This window comes from Centroberyx gerrardi, chromosome 6 (genome assembly GCF_048128805.1).
Source record: "Centroberyx gerrardi isolate f3 chromosome 6, fCenGer3.hap1.cur.20231027, whole genome shotgun sequence".
In the NCBI taxonomy this organism is placed as follows: domain Eukaryota; kingdom Metazoa; phylum Chordata; class Actinopteri; order Beryciformes; family Berycidae; genus Centroberyx; species Centroberyx gerrardi.
Window position 1 is genome coordinate 14,486,107 of NC_136002.1, and position 14,989 is coordinate 14,501,095.

The 14,989-nt window shown below is 40.3% G+C and overlaps 1 protein-coding gene across 1 annotated transcript; it reads right to left on the minus strand.

Moving 5' to 3' along the window:
- Nucleotides 1-1,591: 1,591 nt before the first annotated feature.
- On the minus strand, nucleotides 1,592-14,362 carry LOC139932182 (transmembrane protein 255B). Its single transcript, XM_071925887.2, has 8 exons — nucleotides 14,225-14,362; nucleotides 13,396-13,458; nucleotides 9,001-9,090; nucleotides 8,236-8,316; nucleotides 7,854-7,939; nucleotides 6,835-6,994; nucleotides 2,987-3,091; nucleotides 1,592-1,741 (listed from the first exon to the last, which is right to left on the minus strand). The coding sequence occupies exons 1-8, from the start codon at nucleotides 14,360-14,362 to the stop codon at nucleotides 1,592-1,594; spliced, it is 873 nt and encodes a 290-aa protein (XP_071781988.2).
- Nucleotides 14,363-14,989: the final 627 nt, after the last annotated feature.

The window sequence follows — 14,989 nt, forward strand, 5'->3', positions numbered from 1 at the left end:
TGTATCCCCCTAATGTATCATAGCACTAAGAGGTTGAAAGCCCTTGTTGCTCTGAGTAGAACCTCCCAAGGCTCTTACTCTCCCGCTGTTTCCTAACAAGAAGATTGCCTAACAAACTGCTTAACAAACATGAGCACCAATACTGCCTGATCATCTTTTATGCCAATTCAGAAAAATCTCTGATGTGGTTTATTTTGAAAAGCCTGGATGAAGCCTAAAGAAAGGGCTAAACCGATTAATCCACAAGAAGCCTCTCACATAAAACTCACTCTATTGCTCCAAGTTAAATATATGCACATGAAGTGCGTTGTGTCGGTCACTGAAAGCCAATTATCCTTACTCATTGTTAGTGGTTGACTCTGACAGCGCTGTCAGCATCCCTTCTGGCCTCCAATCCCTTGTTTCTGCGGTGTGTCCCGTCCCCCTCCTCCCATCTCTCATCCAGTCTGTCCCGGCAGAAAACATTAGTTTGACGTGAAAAAGATGCTGACACAACGGCCCGGACATTGAAAACATGTGCAAACACGGTGCCAAGATGACAGTTAAAACAATGTCTAGTTATCTGTAGTTTTAGGACTGAGCTGAATAAATGTTTGCCCCAATCAGATTAAACTAGACCTGGCATTTGCTGGCTCCGGCACAGACTTTGCAACAGCGATCAGATAGCATGAAAGCAGATTCTCTCTCTCTCAGGAATGAACATCATAGAAAATCTCTTTAACAATAAGAATATAAAATAGATACAATAAACATATGCAGTTTAACCAGACATAATATTAACATTTTGACAAAAAAGTTAATACATTCTACAGTACAAAAGTTCAGGTCATACTTTATTTGGACAGTCCAGTGCTGATACTCAACTAGCTATCAAGTGACTATAATGTGTCACTAAAAAATCTAAAAAGTCTACTGAGGTTCAGGTGATACAATAGTGTGAAAAGTAGTCTATAGATATTCAATGTCTGGGTTAGAGTTAATGGGTCTGGGTTAGAGTGACATAGTCTGGAGAGATGCAAGAAATTGGCAAGTGACACTTTGCTGAACATTCACTTTTTGTCACCTGATAGTTGAGCACCAACATTGGACTATCCTAATGAAGTGTTACCAAAGTTCATAAAAATAAGCTCTCCATGCCATTATACCGTATATATGTATACCACATGCAGTAGACTCAACAATAGGAATAAGTACTAAATATTTACATTTAATTTACAAACATTTTCCAAAAAAATTTGCTTTATATTCTTTTCATACACATGAACAAAAAGTGGAAACATTACTTGGCAGGTAAATTCAGCGCTTCATGAGTCTTAAACTCCTCCGAATTGCTTGCCATGTCCCCTTTTAGATTTTCCTGATGCAAAATTACATTTATATTACTGCATATTGTTCAGGATGATTGTCAGGCTAGCATCTCTGCATCTCTCATACTCTTTGTTTTGGTTTGTTTTTGTTGTCCCCCTGCTTCCCTTCCTCACAGCACCACCAATAATAATAATAATAGCCTGTCCTTTCTGGATATGTTAGGTCTCCATTTGCTGGTGGAGCGACGGTGGAGCAGGAATGCTGGTGGAGCGGTGCAGCGGACTCAGGCGGAGAAGCCCTGGACTTTGTAAGGCAGCAGGTTGGACAGCGGGGCGAAGGGAGGAGGGCTGGACTCTGTGTGAGGGCTCAGTGATGAAGGGAAACTCTGGGAGGCGACTTCCCCCTCTGCTGAGGGGAAATACATACAGCCTCTCTGGATGGACACAGGACACAGCAGAGCAGGACAGGATGGAAGGAAGGAGAGGAGGAGGGAAGGAAGGAAGGAAGGAAGGAATGAGCAAAGAAAGAAAGAAAAAAAGAAAGAACAAATAGTAGCAATTAGTAAAACACTCACTGTGTGCCACTTACGGCAGAACTCTGTTATTTATGACAGCTGATGCAAGTGGGGGGCAACAGCGCCGGGACAACTTTGACACAAGACTTTCATCGGCCTGAATAATTTACTGTATATTCATATTGATGAACAGAGGTGAATGAATTAAGAAGTTGTAATAAATTTGGTCTTGAAATCTGTGGACTGCATGCATGACAGTTTACAATTGATACCATGGCAATGAGAAGTGTACGGGACTGCCAGAATGTCGTAATTTCACTGTTTAGCCAAGCACTGGATGGTACTATGTGGAAAAACAGGAGACGCCCAGCTACTAAAGCAGAGTGCAAAATCCTTCACTCACATTGAAAACAACTAGAAAAGGAAAGCATCTTGCAGACACTCTGCTTATTAAGGCTAGAGAAGGATTTAGAAGATTTGATTTTTAGTTATTTTCTCTTGTATAAAAAATGATTTTACTGCACATATTTTCGGCCCACCTGTTTAATCTCCCTGTGACACGATCCCTCTGCCTTATTTTCTTGAACTTGTGAACCTTCACATAGCACTTTGACATCCGACTTTTCTCAAATTTATCTTGTATCCCAAGAAGTTCTGTTTCAGTCCTAATCAGTACTGTTAATTCAAAACTTTGCAACTCAGTGATTTTTATGTTTTTCCATTTTTTTGAAAGTTTACACAGTGCTGTATGCACTGAGCAAAATCCATTATCCTAGCATGAAACTCATTTAAAACCCATTCTGAATTACAGTCAACAGGGAAATCAGCTAGTTTTCCCCAGCAAGGTTCAGCAAAGTTGACTTTCATCAATCAACAGTGAGTAAGAGATAAGGGATGTTGGATAGATGTTGGTTTAAGGTGAGGGAGGTGTGTGTGTGTGTGTGTGTGTGTGTGTGTCACAGTGTATGTGCATGGGAGAGAGAGTGAGTGGGAGAGGTAGACAAAAAAATAGATCAAATGAGAAAGACTAAGGAGATGTCTGTGTGTGTATGTTCACATGCATATGTTCACGTATGTTCCTAATAGGATCTTGTTCTGGTTCCAGTGTGTGTGTGTGTGTGTGTGTGTGTGTGTGTGTGTGTGTGTGGTGTAATGCAGACTGACCGGGTGGAGCGGGTGTACTGTGTATGTGTTGGCGTCCATCAACAGAGGAGCTGTAGGAGAGGACATTCTGCTCTCAGAAGACTGGGTCACAGAGCTGCTACTCCTCTGACATTATTAAAGAGAAACACACTCACGCACACACACACACACACACACACACACACACACACACACACACACACACACACACACATACACATAAACAACAACACAGAGACACACACAGACATAACATTTTGATATGCAGCTCTTAAAGAATTATGGATGTACCTTAACAACCATCTTTTGTTTATTATGCAAACACATAAACATAAATTGATGCACACATGCACACACATGAAAACAAATAAACAGTCACATCCAGCCATTAGAAATTTAATTATCGAAGACATGTATGTATATATATATATATATATATATATATATATATATATATATATATATATACATATACATATATGTGTATATGATTATACTGTAGCTTATTATTTGAACTGTCTCCCACCAGTGACTGCCTGGATAGACATCTTTCAAAAGCCTGAGCAGGCGGAAGATTTCACTATTGTGAATAGAAAATATATGTATAGTATTATGGTATAGCAGTTTTATAGGTTAGCAGGTTATAGCAATTTTTGCACACTATTTTAATCTTCTTGATGCTGATCATGGTCTTAGTCCAGCTTTAGTCTTGGTCTCAGTTTGGTATTGACTACTTTCAAGTCCAGATTCATTATGATTGTGTTGCGAGGGCAATCTGCTGGGTTTTTTTGTTCAACAGTGGCTTGAGCGTGCAGAGTTTTCGTCTTATTCACTAAGAAATTAATGCAAATCAAGTTGTGGTGCAAACAAACCCCAGAACAGAGCACTGCGCAAGCAGATTACCAATTGCAAGCACAAAACCATCTGAAATTGCATGAGCTCGCCAATAGGCTTTATTTTTTGACCAGCACTATTTGGCAGCGTTCCCCTCACTGTGCACAGTTAGTGAAGTGCATGGCGTTCTGATGTGGTCAGTTTGGTGCATGTACTCCTCCCTGCGCAAACCTTTAGTTACTGTAATCTGGGCCTCAGTGTTGTCTTGATCTCAACTGAGGCAGTCTGACTGCAACCCGGGTGTGAGGATGATAAATGTCTACTTGTAACTCATCTGTCCCTGTGGTGGCAGAGACAACTAACAACACAACATTTGGATAGATGGGAGGGGAATATTATGAGAAACCATTATCATCTCTCTGTGCTTCTGGCTTGGCAGCGACTGTTTTCCCACCACCTAACCACAGCACATAGACAACCACTGGATCTCCGTTTACAGGAAAAAAAATTACATAATGTATGTCATTTGGTGTCTTAAAATACCGCAAACATCCATTTCTACAAGATAGCCCCTGTGAAATTGACATCCTAAATACAACCAGGGTGCCTCTGGTGTTTTAATCCACCTCTTGTCTCAGTGGGTAATCTCTGGAGTGGTTCTCCAGAGATTAGTGGAGGACCCACTCTGAAATAAAACTTAAATACACTTTGAAATAGACTGGAAGTCTAGGCTGCCAAATTATCCTGACTAGTCTACCAGATCACTGACCATGCTGAGGTATGATGTCAGATGAAGTTTGAGTAGTTTTATTTTAAGGATGAGCAACATTCGATCTATTAAAAGTTGTGCTATAGCACCGACACTTAAATCTGTTCAAAATGTGTTTACAAAATAGCCGACACATCAAGCTATTCCTCTTCAACTGCCACTTAAGGTAAATGTTAAGTTGTTGTCTAACAGCCTCCAAAGAGTTTCTGATGAGAACCAGGCCTCTTACTAGCCTGCAGCTTGTCATTTCAATGTGATTTTCATCATCTGATCATAGGATGATTCTAACTGACAGGTCTGGATTGGGTTTGCATTGTACCCTGAGCCAGACCGGACCCCTCTGCGGTGGGGCCCGCATTGGGCTTGGATTTCAGAAAAGTGTGGCTGGCGACCAGGAAAATCTAGATACATTTTGGTGCTGCCAGGACTCTCTGACCCGCATCCCCCTCTCCAGTGGGACACTGACTGCACTGACTAATACAATGCATATATAAAGCGCTCACGCCCACTGTGTATGGATGAGGGTTAAGCCCAAGGCCTGCTGCTACATGTTATCACCTTTCACGGCCCATGGTCTTTATGGCACAGGGGCCGTATTCACAAAACATTTTATCTTACCACTAGGAGGACTCCCAAATAGTACTAAAAGTTCCTAGCTAAGAGTTTCCTCTTAAAACCTATTCACGAAGCTGCTGAGACCAACTGTTACTAAGGAATGGGGAGAAATCTTAAGCTAAGAGAAAGGGCGGGGTTGACCTCGTTGCTATGGATGATGTCGTGTTTCATGAAACAGTGATTGGCTGATAGGGGATGGGTCTCTGTCAGTGAATTCCTCATAGAAATACTGTAGGAGGTATCATGTTGCCATATTCAAATAAAGATTTTCAAATAAAAATGTAGGCTAAGTGTCACTGATTTAACATGAAACAAAGAATAATATACTGACTAGTCAAGTATATGTGCAGCTAATTGTCAGCCTCTTGCATGTCTGGCAGCTCGTTAAACAATTAGCGGATATTCATATAAGCAGCCTTTTAATTATCAGACTAGAATAACCATGGCTGATAGTAAGACGTGTGACGCTACATTGTGAAAACGAAAACGAAAACCAAACTGGACGCAAGAACAGCTTTTACTTCTTGCCCAACTTGTACATGAAAGGAAGGACATTATTAAAGGAAAATTTGGAGTTGGGATAACTTCAAAAACCAAAAAAGAAGCGTGGGAAAATATATGCTTGCAAATTAATGCGGCTTTCTCACTTCTGTCCAGAACCACCGATGAGTGTGAAAAGCGCTGGTATTCTTTGCAGTCTCAGGCAAGGGCAGAGATTGCAGAATTCAAACGACAAACTGCCACAGGTAACAGGGCATTAGGCCAATTCTTTTCAACTACGCTAGACCACAATGTTTTATTCTCTATCATTCAATGTATTTAGCCTATACAAAAATGAGCATAAATGTATTTATACATAAATGAACCTCGCTATACACGTCATCGCAGATTATATTAACATGTAATCTATAATTCATAATCATGTAATCATAGCTGCATTTTCCCTGTGGCCAAGTAGTGTAGAGTTGTCACAACCTTGATCTCCGGTGTTATTGGGTTGTTTCTGTTTGTTGGTGAAGTGACTGCATCCCTGACTATAGCTCTACTATGATCATAATACCCTCGCGATTAAGGCGATACCTTTTTAAAAGCTCAGTATCATTAAATGTTTCTAAAATGTTGACCCGATTACGAGGCGGATTGCGCATTTTAGGATTGTTTGTGATTTGGTCTTAGTGACTTAGGAGTCCTCTTGACTACCCCTAACTTTTCACAGATTTAGCAGCTGGTTTTAGTGCTGAAACGCTTTGTGAAATACTCTTAGTCCAAAAATTTAGGAGTCCTAAAATTAGGACTGACACGCCCATTATTTTTAGGAGTTTCTCCTAAATCAGCAAGTTGGGAGCTACTTTTAGCCTTAAGATGTTTTGTGAATACGGCCCCTGGGTCTTAATCTGCCGGCTGGATATGACCCGCCAAACCTTTCTTGGTTGTCATTTCATTTTGATACGAAACTGGCAGTACAATACTACTGTGTTGGCAGGCAAAGAGACGTTTCTAAGTAAAAAATAAAGTTATCATTTCCCATTGGAGCAGGAACCAGTGTTTAGGATAAAAAACAAAGCCAAATTAAATGTTTTCTTGTGCTTTAATGGGATCTCACACAATATGGACTTTTCAATGTGTGTGTGTGTGTGTGTGTGTGTCTTACCAAGTTCTTGATGCTGCCTAGCACTGCTGTGGTCAGTAAGCCTGTGAAGACGGCCACAAGGTTGAGGCTGGTGAGGATCCAGATCAGAATGTACAGAGTCAGGACGTCCTGGCAGCCGCGCACTCCAACAAACTCATAGTAGTTGTCCAGGTATCCTCCGCTGCAGAACAGGACAACAGCAACGTTTGTTATCAGGAGAGAGGCAGGATGACAACATAGCCTGAGTCAGATTCAAACCTAAACTTTTCCTAAACACTAACTACACCACGAAATGGCGATATCCCATGAGTCCTGCTCTCAGAGTGCCATGCCAGCGTTGCCACCAAAACTACTTGGGAGAAAACACCAGAGTCCTGTTTGGGATTATTTTGAGCTAAATCAAAAATTAATTTTAAAAGAATTTCTGAGTTATTATTTGTATTACACTATATTGTTGCAAACATATACAAAATACCTGTTCTGAACTTCTATCATTATACCTTTAAAAAATATCTCCACCACCCAAAATAATAAGTAGAACTGAAACTCAATAAAAATGAAACTAAAACTACCAAACTCACACTGAAAACTAACTAAAACTTAAAAATTGAATACAAATAAAAACTCTTAAAAAATCTTAGCTGCAGAGTCCTCCAGTGTTTTTGCCAATTTATTTATGTAAACATTGAAGAGCGTTGGCCTGAGATCGCAGCCTTGTCCGATTCGGCGGAAAGAACTCGGTTTGTCTCACAGCACATTGTTTTTATACATGATGATGATGTATGTTTTTCTGCCATCCCACTTTAAATTATTTTAGAAAAAGGCCATCATACCAAATTGAGTTGAATGCTTATTCAAAGTATAAAATATTTTTGTTTGAAGTTGACATATCTGTGAAGATGGGTGAAGATGTCTGTAGTCTGCTGTTTATTATTGAACAGATCACCTTCCCCATGATGCTCTCGCTCTCTCTCTCTCTCTCTCTCTCTCTCTCTCTCTCCCTCTCTCTCTCTAGTCTGATGATGGTGTGATTGTCTCACTTGGCACAGTTGTACAGGTCGCAGCAGTAGCAGGTCCCACTTCGCACCGTCATGCTACACGACTCCTTCAGATTACGACACGGCACCTGCAAGAGGAGGCAGATGACACTGCAGACACTTTCCACCTGCAGGGCTAACATAGACAAGTGCCACATAGGGCTGATCCAACTCAACATAACTATAGCTGAAGTGGCAAACTGCCTCTAACAAAATACAAAAGTTGTGACAGAATTATTGTCTTGAGAGAAATTGGAATGTTGTGCGACATAAATAATGAGTAAGCTCCGGCTAAAAGAGTTTAGTCCTGTAATGGAAAGATATTCAAATTCAGATATTCAAATGTTGAGACATTGAAAACACACATCTACACACTGGTACTTACAGAGGCATAGTAATTCTCATAGATGTAGCTGCTGCCGCTGCTGTAGAACTGACATCTCCCTGCTTTCAGAGGACGAATGTCCTGGCAAGAGTTAAGATGTATGAAGAAATGTTTCATTCCAAATCACCACATATCCATTTTTGATGAAAAAAAAGCACAAAACAGAATTAACTGATATTCATTACACAATATAGTCCAGATGGCCACATCTATGTTGAAACTGATATGTAAGCTAGTGTTGAGTTGTGAGTCTGTATATATACAATCCGATAGAGTATATGATTTAATGAAACAGAACAATGGTGTATGTAGTTGATACATTTCCTTCCAATACATATAAAAACACCATGTGCATGCAAAACATTCAAACTCAAAAGATCTAAACTCTATATATCTTTTTTAATAAGGTTGGATTCTCGGATTCAAGGATTCTAGAATCTTTACTAGAATTCTTTACTCGTTTAATTGTTCTTTGGCTGCTTTCTAATGGTTTTTTTTTTTCTCACTTGCTTTCACAATTGGGAGGCTTTGTACTCAATCTTCTGACAAAACAAAAACAAATTTGCAGGAACTCTTCCTGAACATCATTTGCCAAATAATATAAACTCAACACTGTCAACGTAATGATGTTGGCACACACTGTGGGAAGAGGCTACAGCTTCCCCACCAGCACTACTATTGCTTCATGGTCTACTATTATTGCTTCATTTCTTTTTCCAAATATGACATTTAGCATTATAATGTATACATGTGTAGGCAACTCACCATGTTAAAGATAATGAAGACCCCATCTATCACCAGGCAGACAAATGAAGTAATGATCCCAAAGCTGAGGAATACGATCGCCGCAGTCAGCTGGAGAGGAAACAAGGAAACAGGACAATTATTATTATTTCCACATATACACATTCACAGAAAAGCCGTATGAAAAACTGCTTTGATCCAATTTTATCATGTGTGCTGCCTGGGTGAGCACGATGCACACACTCCTTGTAGCTTTGTATTGAAAAAGGCTATACATATAAAGTTTAATATTCTATTATTACATGAAAAACTGTAGAGATACCCAGTAAAATTCCACTTGATAGTAACGGGAGCACAGGTTGAGAGGTGTATGGATTAATTATGTCTACTGTAAAAAAATAAAATAAAAGAAAACAGTGTTCAAGTTCAAGTTTGTTTATTTATATGTGTGGGCTGAAGGAAAAGACAGAGCAACATATGGAGGCCGGTATGTAGTTAGGTTAGATTCTCAAAGAATCTCCCTTAATGCCTGTATCAGTCTCTCAGAGCAGAAATGTGATAGTCCTGAATGTCTGAACTTTTGACTGTTCAAACTCATAATATTATTGCTGGCTGCTTGGTAGTGATTGTAGTGAATATCAGGTTTGGGTTTAAGGTTAACGATTACTGCGCTGTGCTGGGAGTGCGTCTTGGATATCCAGGATAATGTGATGCTGTCTTCATCAATCATTATATGAAATTAACATAACATTTTGGAAAAAATTTGAAGGGTCGAACACGCTAAATGTGAAAAAATGACATTCCACAAGCAAACATTATTCAGTACAGAAGGACAGTTTCATGCCTTCTCTGTCATTTCATGTCGTTAACATGAAGCTGACCTTTTCAGTGAGACAAAACAAGAATCCAAGCATATCTATCTTAAATCCACGCACAATCACGCCAGTGGAAGTCCTGTCCTCCTCTAAACATCCAAAAACTGCCTGTTCCCCATGGCCTTCATCAGTGTGATCTGCTGGTTTTGACAGGAGCGATATAAACTGCCACTGTTTTGACACAATGCGGTTCAAGTAATAATCATCTAATACGCATTAGCCACCATGCTGAGGCCCAGTTCCTCAGTTTTAAATCCCTGTTTTTCACCATCGCTGCTCATAATTGCTTGAACATACTCCAAGTCGTTTGATTTCAATTTGCTGTGTGTGACGAGCTTCACATTGCCTGGATTAGTATTTAAGACTAAAGTAAGTCTGTGTTATGATAGAATCGTCTAGCCTGGTAAGACCATCCTGATCACGTGACCTCACATTCTGTTTCGCTCCACGGATCAGTCTGGACTTCTAGCCGCCCACATCGATTTCCTGACATTACAATGTAACCGGGCCAATCAGGGACTGCGTCGTAGTTGATGACGTGAAATACAGGCCGCCGCTGGCAAAACAGTAATGGCGTCTCCCGAAGCAACGAGCGGTAACGTTAACGTTAGTAAACACAGCCATAAGTGCAGTTATTGCAGAAATCGTTCACTTCTGTAGAAGACATAGCTTGTTTAATCCTTGCTAACGTTATGTGTTTATCCCATGTATCCACTGAACAGCGCATCGTGATGGCGTCACATGTTTTGTTACGCTGATTGGCTGACGGAGTTTGTCTATCAAGGGAAGTACTCCCGCCCACATGAAATCGATGTGGGCGGCTAGAAGTCCAGACTGATCCGTGGAGCAAAACAGAATGTGAGGTCACGTGATCAGGATGGTCTTACCAGGCTAAGAATCGTCTGCTTCAAAGACCAATGCAGCTTGAAATAAACTTGAATGACTTCACGCACAACTGTTGGCTGTTGGCAGTGATTTGTGCATGCGGTGTTGTTTGTTTGAGATAAATAGCCATTTTATGAGATTCATTTATAAGTTATGACACAGCATCTGTTGAGATTCTTCACTAATTTAGATATTTTCGTACCAGTGTGTGCAGCGTTGTATAACTGAGTTGATAGTAAAAGATTTTACTAATTTAGGAGTTCTGGCATTGCAGCTATTTTACCAAACCAAAGTGCAGATAATAGCAGACACGACATAATAGAATAAGTTATCAAATACCTGTTGTTATTTTTGGACTTTATTTTATTTGAGCTAAAAAAAAAAAAAGCTCCTTGCCCTGAGATGAAAAGGTTTTATGCAGAGCAAATTTAGATCCACCACTCCCTCAGGCTAGATTGGCAACAGACAAAACGCCGAGCATCTATTGATGGAAAATGTGTGTCCTCTCTAATTTCAGATGGCACCTGAGTGGCCCTGGACCTGCTGGGAGGCTTTTGGTGTGAACAGGCAGGAGTGCAACAGTGGAGCAGCAACGGCCAGAAGAGAAAGAAAAACCGATGCAGATGAAGGGCTTCATTGTAAGATAAGTTCATAAACGTGGCAAACCTTTTAGTCTAATAAAGCAAGCCCACAGAAATGGATTAGAAAAGTCAAAGATAAAAGTACTGGCATTATTATTATAATGTCATTTTCTTTTGGATTGCTTTAGTGCATGACCTGTCTGTGTTTATTATCACTTGGTCAAAATACCATGTAGTAGAAGGATAAGTTACCTCTTTATGTGGGCTATCCAACTGGCCTACGTTGTTATGTTGCAGATTTATTCAAACACTCACTGAATCATTTGAGAATTAAATATTTAAGCTAGTGATAAAATGCAGAAAGTATACAACAATTTTTAATATATGAATTCTGATCTGAATACGATTGCCTATTCAATGCACATGCAATTTGGCATGGTGGGAATGAAGTACTGTGATGCTTAGGATGCCTTTGTTCCATTAATTAATTCCCTGTCATGCTGTGCTTGGCAGAACTAACATTCTCTTAACAAATATCACATTAACTGCCACTCTTAAGTCACTAATAGATGTTGCATTTCCCATTTGTCAACCTGGGAGCCATTACTTCTTTAATTGAACTTAACTGCCATAAAAATATGATTCATCAATGGTGAACAGGTGAGAACAATCAGCAGGTGTCTGCTTTTGTTTAACAAATGTGCCGAAACAGCTTTGGATTTTGTTGCTTGATCTACAGCTGTATTTTAGAAAAACAGGAATGTGTTGAAGGACAGCAGTATGAGCATCTCGGTCTATTTTCCCCTGTTTGTCCTGCTGCTGTAGCAAAGCTGTATTGTACATGTGAGAGCAGTCCTGTGGGAAAGCAAAGCACAGGAGCGGATAGACTGAGCGCTGAACATACTGCACTTTGTTGAATGAAATGACAGATAAACACACACACACACACACAAATATACTCAGACGCTGCACAATGAAAACCAGGTGGTTGCGGTTTCTAAATTGTCTCTCGTTTGGCTGAAAGGTATCAAATTTATTGCATTTGGAAAACTGTAGATCCATTCAGCGAGAAGAGACCACATAATCTGATTTAAGAATTACAACTTTGTCTTGCTGTTCCTCACTGGTCCTCACTCCAAACCAGGATTTATGTTCCGGTCTCCCACAGGAATCCAGACATGTAATGATCTAACAGATCTAACAGAATGATCTAGCAGGTCGTTACTTGGGTAAGATTCTTTAGCCTCTTTAACCTCTTTATTGGCGTAATATCTATCAAATGATTCCCCTCGTCTTATCCTGCCTTCAAGTCATGTGGGGAATATCGGAATTACGAGTACAGCGGACATGAACGAGCCAACAAACTGGTAAAAACGACTAGGAAAGTCTGAATTTAATGCTGTAGGCTTTCTCTTTATTACAAACTTTAAAAGAAAGATTTTGTCTGTCATCATTTATTATTTACCTCTGCTGCTAATGTGGATTTCTATTTGTTGGCCCATTGAGCACAAGTACGCCTGGCACAGTCATGTTAGGGTATAATGCAACAAGTAGTCTAACTGCCGTAATTACATTTCACGCAGAGTAGCAAGTAAAGTAATGAGTTAAATGTGTTACTTTTTTCCAGTAACGACCCCAACACTTCACCTCTTCCACCTTGCTGGGTCCATCATCACAAGCACATGTTGTGCTGCTAAGCTTTGTTCAGACCCACACAACTTTATTTTACATTCTAGTCGGAAATTTACTTGTCCAACATCGGCACTGTTCAACTTCAACAAGTTGTGCATTGAAGGTGACCCCTGACCCCACCCAGCCATCCCCCCACCCCACCCAACCATCCACTCCACCCACCCCAGTGAGTGTCAAAGGACCCCCAGTTCTCTGCTAAATGTTGTGGGGCAGCCTTCCTAACATAAATACAGTATACTCCCTTTGGTGTGCACATGAAAAGAAAAAAAACATTAGAGTGAAAAATGATGACAGAGGATGCAGGTGTGTGCCTGTGTGTGTGTGTGTGTGTGTGTGTGTGTGTGTGTGTCAGATCGAGAGACAGAGTGAGGAGAAGAATTTACCAGCTGTTTGCGGTTTTCTTCCAGGCAGAGTCCAAGAACTCCCAGGAACGAGCCAAAGGCCAACTGCAGAGAGCATAGCACACTTTTAACACGGTCACTCAATTTCAGAATTTACTGTGGCCGGGACAGTAAATTTAGTTATTAAGATGTACTGCAGACCCTGGAGCTGCTCCATAGACAGTAAATAATGACAAGGAAATAATTATGAGGTTTTAAAAGCCACGTCAAAATCATTCATCGAGCGCAGTTTCGAGAACGTGCATTTCATCCAAAATTATACAGCAATTTTAGGATTTGTTTAAAACAACAAAGAAGAAATCAAAGCTCACATGATAATAATTTCTGACTTTTTAAGACTTTTAATGTCTTCACAAATACAGAAAATTCCTTAACCATTCACAGCCACGTGAAGACATTATGTGCACTTTGAAGCATGTGAGAGAGGGTTGGACCACCTTCTATTTCAAGGGATCAAAGTAGGGGCATTCTTTCATTCAATACAAAAGATGGAGGTATAGAAATACAGTACTGTACAGATATAATTTCCATACAGATATAGTTAGGCTATTTGACTTGGTTTAATTATGGTTTAATTATTCACAGCAAAACCAAGAATTGCAGCTCTAACTTCATAAATGGCCATCACATGCCAGATGATCTTTTGACTTTTTTTTTTTTTTTAACCTGCAACTGGTTTCCTAGTGGCTGCAAACTTTAAAACCGTACATCTCTCTCCTTTCTTTATCTTAACCAGAACAAGCTGTCATTTTACTATTGGAATAACTCAGTCATGTCAGCGATGAAGGGGGATGACTAAACAAGAACTTACAATGACTCCAGAGGCATAGCCAGAGACGCTCAGGCTCTCTGTGCGGGTTGTTGTGTAGACACCCAGGACCACCAGCAGCAGGGACAGACTGAGCATGCTCAGTACCAGCCACAGAGCTCTCCTGGCCCTCGTCATCATCTCTGACACACACAGAGGAGAAACCCTTAGTCATGTTACATGGCACAGGAGGACTACAAAAACTGTAATCAATTGCAGTTGTTATAAAGAAGAAATAAAAGTGAATACTAGCTGACATGCTGTGAGCGTCTTGGCAAATGAAAATAGAACAGAAGTCATGTTTATTGATATAACCCTTTATCTTACGCATGTCTCAAAGGGCTTTACATACATATCATCACAAGCACACTCACGCCATGTCTTTGGACTGTAGGAGGAAACCGGAGCTCCCGCACGAAACCCACATGGACACGGGGAGAACATGCAAACTGAACACAGAGGGGACCAGGGCAGAGATTTGAACCCACGACCTTCTTGCTGTGAGACAACAGCACTAACCACTGATCCACCGTGACACCCGTTCCAATGTTCCAACGTTCCAACATTCCACATCTTGGAATCATCAAACAATATGTAGGGAGTCCACCTACATATTGCCTATTTCATTCAAGGGTCAATAAATCATATTTGGATTTACTTTGAAAAACAGTGATCCAAACCCCCCATGTTTCTATCCAGTATAGTTCAAACGTTATTAATGATTACATCTCAGCATATTCAAGCATAATGGTGGAATTAATTCCATCG

What these genes read in the sequence shown, in the direction of transcription:
- LOC139932182 (XM_071925887.2), bottom strand. Translation starts at nt 14,362, where the DNA reads ATGATGACGAGGGCCAGGAGAGCTCTGTGGCTGGTACTGAGCATGCTC. An exon ending in AAGAAAACCGCAAACAGCTG is followed by an intron (nt 9,091 to 13,395) that starts GTAAATTCTTCT and finishes TTTCCTCTCCAG; the next exon opens with CTGACTGCGGCGATCGTATT. An exon ending in GACCTGTACAACTGTGCCAA is followed by an intron (nt 6,995 to 7,853) that starts GTGAGACAATCA and finishes CCTGTTCTGCAG; the next exon opens with CGGAGGATACCTGGACAACT.